This window comes from Blastocystis hominis, assembly GCF_000151665.1.
Source record: "Blastocystis hominis, Singapore isolate B (sub-type 7) whole genome shotgun sequence assembly, scaffold_12".
Taxonomy (NCBI): domain Eukaryota; class Bigyra; order Opalinata; family Blastocystidae; genus Blastocystis; species Blastocystis hominis.
The window spans coordinates 271,389-282,485 of NW_013171819.1; the positions used below are offsets into that span (position 1 = coordinate 271,389).

At 34.8% G+C, this 11,097-nt stretch overlaps 1 protein-coding gene across 1 annotated transcript; it reads right to left on the minus strand.

The window, feature by feature from the left end:
* Window positions 1-10,992: 10,992 nt before the first annotated feature.
* GSBLH_T00001606001 (uncharacterized protein) lies at window positions 10,993-11,097 on the minus strand (the record flags this gene model as incomplete). Its single annotated transcript, XM_013040031.1, has 1 exon — window positions 10,993-11,097. One exon carries the CDS (start codon window positions 11,095-11,097, stop codon window positions 10,993-10,995), a length of 105 nt encoding a protein of 34 aa, XP_012895485.1.

Here is an 11,097-nt window from a genome sequence, read left to right on the forward strand (position 1 = left end):
ACTACAACGTGCTCAAGACGACATTCAACAGTGTGGAGTTGTTGGGACAGGACACGGACTCGCTCATCGTGCAGTTGAACGACCGTGGTAACATCGTTCACAAGATGTGTGACATGTACAAGTCGTTTGACTTCTCTGAGTTGGATAATACGAGCTACTTCTACGGAGAACTCGTGAAGTATTACGATCACGAAGTGGACAAGAGCAAGTTCCCTTCATTGGACTCGTTCCTCAATTTCAACAAGAAGTTGCCTGGTCCTATCTTCAAGGACGAGCACAACGGACATCGCATCACGGAGTTCGTGGGACTGAGACCAAAGATGTACTGTTTGGTTGATGAGAAGCATGTGATACACAACGCAGCAAAGGGAGTTCCTCGCAACGTGGTGATTGACGGTGAGAGGATGAGCGTGAAGAACATCGAGCTGTACAAGCGCGTCCTCGAGGCAGAGAAGAAGGAAGATGCAGTGATCGAAGGCAGCTTCAAGCGTATCAACAACCAGGCCTTCAACATCAGCACGAAAGAACAAACCAAGACACTCATGTCTTGCACGGATAACAAACGTTGGATCTTGGACGACAACATACACACACTTGCATTCGGGCATTATAGACTGAAGTAAAGGAAGCAATCTTTCACTTTGGACAACCATGGATACCATGGCCTACAATGGAAGTCAGGTTAACATTGGCCGAAATTGGCAGTCATGGGTTTCCGCGCGTTTCTTGTTATGGACAATACGGTAGCCAGGCAGGCAATGGCAGGAAATGGCCGAAAATGGTCGAAAAATAGTCGAAAAAAGTTCACCGCGGTTATTTGGTAGAAAATGGATTTTCGCGTGTTTCGAGTCATTCCCCTACTACTATAGTATATTCGTCGCGATGTGAACTCATTTATATTAGGGTCACAAAGTTTATAAGTGAATATACACGCGTGACCAAAGTGAATTAGTTGGGAGGCAAAGCCTCCCCTAGAATGGGAAAATCGCATGGCCATCCGCGTCATACTCGAACTCATCAATGTCGACGTACTCGGATTCCTACGACGAATCGTCTGAATCGTCGTTTGCGAATATCTTGTTGATGTCTGGGTCGTTATCGCACGCTTTGGCTTCTTCTTTCGTCATTTTCACCCATTGTCCTTTCATGCGTCTGTAGATGTCACGGATCAACTCATTGAATTCTGTGCCACCAATGATTAAGGGACGATTGTTGGGTGATAGCATTCTCGACTTGGGAACATACTTCGTCGTATCCTCAGGCAATGGTTTGTCGTACAAGCGATTCAATTTCTCGTCGTACTTGAATCCACGCTTGAGAAGGTTCCAGAAGCGAACTCCGTTGATTTGAATTTCTCGTCCAGAATTTGGGTTCAATGTGTGAGTAGGTCTATTCATTTATATATTTATATATTTATATTTTATCTTTTAACCCCATTGGATGCTTTGATAAAAATGAAATACAAGAAAATGGAGAACAACACATGGTCTTCCCTGGTACGCACTTGTGAGGACGAGAATATCGAACTCGCCGATATCATCATTCATACCAAGTATCCGATCAATTCCGAGCGACTATTCGGCTTCAGTGTTCGCACCCCGCAGGCAAATGTGAACTGTAGTTTGATTCTGCACGACTATGATTGTATCGAGATGACGTTGGATGAAACTCGTCCGCCCATGTTTACCGAAGATGAATGGGAATATCTATTGCCTCAATTGAAATCCAATGGTCTGCTCGGTGTGCCTCTAAATGTGTTTTGGAGGAATGATTCACTGCCTCTTTATATGATCGGTGTAATGACTGAGAATCGTGCTGTTTACTTCTTCTCCAACTACTATGTTCGCGTGGTTTACAAGGTTGCAGATGATGAAGTGCCTCCCGAGTTGTCCGATCTGTTCATCGATGATGGCGCGTGTCTGAAGGGTGTGTACGTTCGTGCATATCAACGAGGGAAAGAAATGGGGGCAACAAAGTTGTCCCCAGGCGAGAATACCATTCTCGCCCAATAAATAGAAGCGACAAAGTGAAATGTCGTACATCTTCAGCAGCAATGGAAACAATTACACGTTCAAGAAGCTCGATAACATGCTCATCAACATGCCAGAGAAGGACGGTCATCATGTGCTAATTCGAGAAACAGTGGATGGCGTTCCTCAGTATTCGTGGGGCAGTGCTTCATGCATCGTGAAAGCGAACGAAGCATTTGTCTTCGAGTACACACCAGAAGCTACCGAATCATTCAATGGCGAGTGGGGTGGTGATGGTATGCCGCCTATGCCGTCCGGATCGTACCTGGTGACCATGAATGTCATAACGTACCTTATTGATGACATGTTCAACGATTGCGACTCAATCGAATCGGTGGTTGAAAAGGGTTATCGAGTGCTAGTCACGTTTGACAATACGCCTATCCTAGACAGACCGTACATCGATACATTGAATAGTCTTGTGTCTCATACTGGTTATGCTGTTGTAAATGTTGGTACCTCTCCTGTCCTTCGTACGTATTCGAATCTTCCTATCATGTTTCTCGGTGGTGTGAAGAGCATCACGATCGTTTTCCAACACCTGGGGGACGTAGGGAACAACTTCGTTGCTCCCAGGACGACGAAGTCGTCCCATGCTTCTGCTTCTTCTGACTCCTCGTAATGGGTCGATGTGATCTTGCTGCCTCTCTCAATGCATTGGGTTCTTTTCGACTCTTGGATCGAGTGATCGGTGGTACTGGTTGTGGTTTGCATTTGCTTGCCAGCAGTTTCCCATCATAACACTTCTGTGTGCTACCGCTTTCCATATTCTTCACTTCGTACATCAATGGCATAATGTGATCGTCAATATTAACCACTTCATACAAGTCCTGAGACCATTTGCTCGTCAATGATCGCTTTTCCAGAATGCGAGGTCTTCGTGTCACTCCAACATAATCACCCACATCGAATTGAGGTGTTGTGTCCTTTGCTGTTATGTTGGATGGTTCTGTTTTCTCCATGTACAAGATATCGTTGTTGTTGTTAAGCCAAATGTCATTGGGTGTATATCCGATGTCTCTGTTCTTCCTTCCATTATGTCTACGAACGGCACCATCGATCAAATCAAACCATACACCTTTCCATTGATTGAATGGAATGAAGGAACCATGATGTCTTCCTTGATATCTCGAATTGCTCGTTCGGCTAGTACTGCCTTATTCGCTGAATCCATGTGATACATGGTGATGTCATACTTGTTCAAGATGTTGGTACGAAAGATCGCATTGGTGAATTCGGTACCTCGATCCGAGCAACTATGCTTTGGTGATTCGCCATATGTTTGAATGATGTCCCTCATCGCATGAGTGACTTCTGTAGCACTCTTGCTTTTCAGTTTCCGAGTCATCAGGTATTTCGAATATCCATCAATCCATACGAGGACATACTTGTATCCACGATTCTTGTGGAATCCAGTACTCTTTTGTCTTCCTAACACTTCCTGTATCGATTTGTATTGTTTTGAAGAGAAATCGATGAGATCGATGAAGTATATTTTTCGTTTGAAGCCACTGATGATCACTCGAGTTGCACCTCTTCGTTTTGGTGGTTTCCATAGTTCCTTGATCTCATTCATGCTCCCCACACACCTCGCTAAATGGATCGCTTTATTCAAGGAATGAATAAGTTGTGTCAGAGGAAGAATCACAAACTGGTTACAGACTCGAAATACATTTTCTCCACTATACACTACTTCAAATAGAACATCACTCGCATTCAACATTGTGATGATCGTTTCGATATCATATGTACCTCGTGAAATCGATAGAGTATGGAGAATGGATCCAAATACACTCATAACTTGTAGCCATTGTGGAAATTGAGAATGTAGTATTAATCATGGTGTTCAGAATGGCAATAATTTCAGTCAGTGTATAATAACCAGGCGAGATCGTTACCTCTTCACCATTGATGTTTGTCACCACATTGGTTGAGTCCACAATATTGAACATGACATGATTGGGTTTGAATAGAACAGTCATGGAAGTGATAAATAGATTTCTGAACTTGTAAGGATTGATCCAATCGAATGAACCATTGATAGGTGAATCTTGTATGAGAATGGAATAATGCATGTTTTCTCTTTACCAAAGAGACTCATGACTTGCATAGACAACAATAGATGGATTTGTGATGACAATGTACACATATTGGCTTTCGGTCATTACAAATAAGCAAACAAACATGTAAATACGAGAGAAATAACAATGATTCACCTCAGCTAGGTATGTCTACTGCTTTCTTGCATCCAAGTATAACTGACACAACAAACACTAAAATAGAAACGAGCACTAGGTTGATAGTAGAAAGGAATTGGAGTAAGAAAGCACGAAACCTGGTTCCTGACCGATGATTGTCGACCAGACAGCCTAGGAACGATAGTCGAGGACTCAGAATCGGTTGGTTGATAATAACTACAGACAAAGGATCGCAATTGTGGTCATGGTGCAAAATAGCATATAAAGAAAACTGCCACCAGGTTTCACACAAATAGTGCCATTACCTTACTACTATTGTTCCATATTAATGAGGTTTAAGATGGCTACAAGTTGATAAATCATATTATTATTGATCGAAAGAGCTTTTGCTATAGTGAAAATAGGTTTATTTTTGTTATGTGACATGTATCAAATATGGATGAACTCATCAATAGAAATAGGAAGGATGAATCAGTCATTTACCACAAGTATTGTTGTATTTCCTTTGATATATGACTAATCTGTATACTATAGTCTCGAGATACTTTGAATCAATACTTGGAAAATGAATATCTGCAATAGAATAACAACAAATGTGTATTGTTTCACTTTGATGCATATTGTGTGATATGAATTGTATCAAAGCCCATAATGAATTCACATTCTAAATGTGACAACTAATAATGGTGCTAGTTCGTGTTACAAGTTGAGAGAAGGAATGAGCAGTAATAACAAACAAGAGTCTTCACAATAGTTATTCTCAATAGTATTGATTTTGAATAGTTGATGTTTTGTCATCATCATCATCATCATTGTTTTGTATGGGAAGATAGAATAATGTGTATTTGTGATTGATTGTATATTTTGGCTTATTAGTATACTCCATGGAATAGAATACTGTGAAAATAAGATAGATAAGTGTGGAATAATCAGAAATGGCCAATATGAATGAAAACAACAATAATACTAGAATGTAATAGAATAGTAGAAAATAACATATGTATGAAGTAGCAATGGAAATGAAGTCATTTTCACAAATTATGACGAACAATAGCTGAAATGTTGATATTTCACAGGGATCTGTTTTAGTACATCCTGAAACGAATTACATAGATCATGCATAATTTTGCTTCATAACAAACAAAATCCAGACAAACACGATTCTGTCATTTCATTGGTTTAACACAATGTTTGATTCTGTTAAATCCATTTTCATAAAACAACTAATTCTGAGTAACAGGAACAATACTGTTGATACTTAGTACTGGAATAACCAATCGATGAATGAATGATTGGAGTTTGTAGTAAATTTCGTTATTGTTAGTTGGAATGCACAATGATTGGTATATAGTGGTTGGAACTGAATGATTCATAGATATTATCACAGATTGTATGCTATATGTGAATAGAATAGTACTGGAATGATTTTTGTAATTGGTCACAATCTATTGAATGAATATGAGTTGGATGTACAAAATTGCATAGCATGGAAATGGTTTGTATCATGAATGGATGAAAGAAAGGAGAAAAGAAAAGAAGAAATAGTATTCATTGCTTAAGATCTTAATCCATTCAATGATATGTATTAGTTATTTACTATGAATGTAATACGTGATTATGATAATGAAGAGTGAATGATAGAGAATCGAAATGAATGGGAATGTGATTGGTTGTGATATTGGAGTTGAATTCGATTCGATTTCAGCAATTCAACACTGAAATGAAAACAAACAAACAAATGAATGAATGAATGAATGATTATACAAACATCGATTTGAATTGAGTGCATACTGTGATTATGTATATTTTGTACCATAAGAATGAATGATGGATTGTTGACAAGGAAATATCGTTAAATCTGTATAAAGTGGACCAATCATGTGAATTGCAATGGGATATTTGAATGATTATACGATCAAATCAATGAATGAATGATATCTTATCTAAGAATTGATTGACAATCTCAATATACTACTCACAACCAATGATCTGTAAATCAGTAACAAGGATGTCATTCATTCATTCATTCTATTCTATTCTATTCTATATTCATTCATATAATCATATTTGATTCACTTTGGATGGCTGATTGAATGATTGAATCAACCAACAAATCATTGAATGAATGAATGAACGAACGAAAGATTCTCTCTCCGTGGAGTGATTCACAAAACAACAAAGACCTTTATCACAACCAATGAACTGTAATTCTGCATCAATAATGTCATCGATTCAATCATTCATTCAATCAATCATTTGTTCATGCTTTTAGAACTGTTTAACGCATGATTGATTGATTGATTGATTGAATCGATGCCTATTCTGTATACTCTTTCATAATATGAATCTATCAAACAACAAAGCAAATAACAATAATAATAACGACAATGTATTCGTTAAAATGGCACAGCAACAATAATAACAGTAATAGAAATCAATGAGAATAATAATAAGATTATGTGTTCAAAAGCAATGTCTAGAACAGAAATGAAATGAAATGAAATAATGAGCAGCAACAACACAATAGGAACGAACAATAACATGAGTAATAATCCAAATGGATGAATTGTTAACTCAATGCAGTGTCCGATATCGAATCGATACCAAATTGATGTAGAACAAACAATGTGTATGTGAATAACAAGCAATAATGAGAAGAATAACAGTAAAAGGAATAAGAATATTAATATCTGAGAACCATCCATAGCTATTGATGTATTATAATAATAATAGTAATCATCATAGAAAGAGATATTGAAACAATCATATGTGTAGTTTAATAAAGAAATAAGGAAAGAACCAAATCCATGATAATAGTCATATTATTGGTAATATGAGTATTATTATTATTATCATGTATGAATGAATGAATCAATCAATCAATAATACTTACTGATCGATTCTGGATAATAGATCAATTAGATTGTTATGTGGAATGATCGAAATGAAGAACAAACTCGATATGTGAAAACAAACAAATACCAAGAATACATATCAATTTCAAACAATCCACATAATTGAATGAATCTATGTGAATCGATTCAGATTTAAATATAAATGAAGAGAAGATCATTTGATTGTCGGTTTGCATGGAAAGATTGATTGTTGTCACGAATCATCAATCGAATTGATTTGAAATGATTTCGTATTGTAGGTTCTGATTATTGATTAAATCATTTGATAGATAGTTTGGTCCATTGCTTACTACAACAACTACTACTATTATTGTTGTTGCTGTGAATGTTATTGCTGCTGCTATTTCTCTCTTTCTCCCCTACCATTCATTCATTGATTCCAGACCATCAAAATCGATAACAATATTCCTTGTCAACAATAGAAGAAATGGAATCAATGAAAGCAAAGAATCAAGTGTTTCCTTTATGACAAGCAATGATCCATTAATCTATGAATGAATGAGTGAGTGAGTGATGAAGGAAAGACAAAATGAATGAATGAATAAGAAGGAAAAACAATATGTGTCATATGATATCGGATACTGGAAGGTAGGGGAGAAAGATGGGATGATGATGATGATTCAACTTCATTGACACTTCGAAGTAACAATGAATTGATTGGTTATGATTTGCTTTGGATCTTCCAAGTCTAACATCACTAACTTCTGTATAATGGAGTTTCTGTTGTCCTCGTTTTGGTGACATTGGAAAGTGGATCTAAATATTGAATAGAGATGGTAAATAGATATTCCAAATCTGTTTCAAAATGTCAATCTACTTGTATCATTGGGGTATGTTCAATCGAAATCGATTCGAGTATTGTTGATAAATAGAATGGAATTGATTTCATATGATTTTCATAGGTTTCAATTCCATTTGGTAAGTTTAAGCTTATCTTATCTTATCTTGTTAGGTGATTTGATTTGATTTGATTTGATTTGATTTGATTTGATTCGTTTAATAGGAACATATTTCGATTGATTATGATTGGAACAATTCTATCTGGTTCATTTTACAATGATCTGTGGAATTTGTATTGTTGTTTCAAACTGATGGCACATGATTGATTCGATGATTTCGGTTAAAATGGATATATTAATAATCAGATAATAATAATAATGATGATAATGATGAACAGAAAACAAACAGAAATAAGCAAAACAAAACATGGAACAATCCAAACAAATAATCACATATTTCCTTATGAGAATTGAATCAATAAGAATCGACACAATTTAATTTGTCTGGTGGATAGTGAATAATAAGATGAATATTAGAATATGAAAAAAGGGAATAAAGAAAAAGAAAATACAAAATAGAAAAAAACTAAAAACAAATTAGAATCATATAATACAAATCAAAAGAAAAAAAGAAAAAGAAGAGGAATAATATGCACAAATATAAGAAAATAAGAAACAAAGAAAACTAAAGAATAGCAAAACAAAAGAAGAATAAACTAAAAATCAAAATCGAAAATGAAATAATAAAATGAACTACAATCAATTCCAAAAGTTGAAAAACAACAACAACAATATCAAATGAAAAATGGAATAATCAAAAATAGATAAGCAACATCAAAACAAAAACAAAAGAATAATGAATCATTGAGTATTATCCAAATTAATACTATCTCAACAAACAAATATGGATTGTGTCGATTCCTATTGATTCAATTGGATTAAGTGCAATGAATCTTGTCAAAACGATTCGATTGAAGTCGTTCGATCAAGATTCATTCGAAATATGTGATTTGTGGATTCATCGGTGTTAGATTTCAAACAGCATATTGAATATACAATCAAACAATGGATTCCAAGAAAGGCCATTATCGAAATACTCATATTCAAACCACAACACAAATGGTTCTCACAATATGCCTCATTATTGTATTGTGATTATCAAATGCTGATTCCATATTGACTTGTTCGAATAGGATCTAATGATTTGAATGATATCAATAATAATGATAATGATAATAATAATGATCAGAAAGAAAGAAAGAAATAAGAGTATTGTTATGCAATACAGTACAATGATAGATTCCAGCTAATACAATGATCGAACATAATGATTTCATGAATCTCGGTCGATTCAATTGCAAAACAACCATTGAGACTACAATGTGTTTGAGTGATTGTTCCATTTGGATTCGATCGAATCAATTGTATAATTCTATCAGTCGATTGGATCGCTATCAATGAATCATTCGATCGATTCTATATCATTGATAATCGAACAAATACAAAAACAAAAACTAATACTACTACTAATAATAATCACGAGGATTGATGGTTGAATACTCATCATCAATCTGACTCTGATTCTGATTCTGATTGATCGATCCTATCCAATCATTCTATTCATGATCAACAATACCAAAGTGATCTAATGGTATTCAATATGCTGAAATAGACCGATGAATAATGTGGATGATCATACAATCATAATAATAATGATGATGATGAATGGAAATCGAAAACTAACCAAATACACACCATTCATTCAATCATTCATTCAATGGATCAATGGATTGAACAACCTTTCTATTCTTATCAGTATTATTGAGTGTGAATGATGAATTGATTCTTTACGATATTCTTCATTTGCATTTTGAATCAGCTATCTTTCATCCATTGATTGATTGAATGAGTGAGTGAATGGTTTGTGTGATATTGAAGAATACGACATTCCATCCAAATATCGAATTGTGAAACCACGATTGATATTACTACTAACTACAACTATCAAGTATCAAACACATCCGATTTGATTCCATTATTATCAAATTGATAAATCCATGTTTTGTGACTCATTGATAAACAAACACACAAACAAAGAAATGATAGTTGGATTGATTGAATGGTGAATCCAATATGATTTCCAATGCTATTCAATCGGATTCTATTCTATACTATTCTATTCTAGTTTCATTGCCTTGTTTTATCCATTTCACCTCTATTTGATTCTATTCTATTCTATTCTATTCTATTCTATTCTATGTATACAGTGATCGATTCCTATTCAATAAGTCAAAATCAATATCCTAATTCAATATCAATCATTCTATTGTATTGTATTCTATTGTATTATCTACCGATTTAACAATGGATTCACAAATGTGAATAATCATCCAATATCAATCGATTCCAACCATTCCATTGTGTCACTAGCAAATCCAATCTTATTATTCATCATGATTATGACTATTATGATTATTCGAAGCAAGTAGTTTCCTATCAATATTGAACAAATCCTAGTTCAAACCTATTCAAACCATCATTTGTATATTACTATTATTATTATTATTATTATTATTATTGGTAGATTGGATTCATTATTTGTGAATGTTCAATATGTGATCATTGGGTCATTGGTAATAATAATGATGATAATGATAATGATCGAAAACAATGATTGATTGATTGATTGATTGAAACAACAATCATAATTCAGTATCATTGTTAAAATGGTAAAGAAAAACATCCTATTAATCAGGCAGGATTGATATTTTGATAATTATAGAATCATGAATTGTGATCAAGAATCGGTTTCAAACAAACAAACAATCAATCAATCAATCAATCAATGGAAATGTTCCCAAACAATGACGAATCACTGAACAAATCAAATCAAATCAAAATTATAGATTTACTCATCGATTTTGACAAGATCAGCGAGAATGGAAGAAACATCTATGAATCAAATCAAATCAATCAAACTATACTCGAAATTGATTTCGATCGAACATACCAGAATGAATCAGGTAGCTTGACATTTTGAAGATTTGGAATATCTAAATACTATCAATATTCAATATTCAGAAATACTTGCCAATGTCACTACACGAGGTTCACAGAAACTACAATCTACAGAAGTTATTGATGTTAGATTTGGAAGATCTACAAAACAAATCAT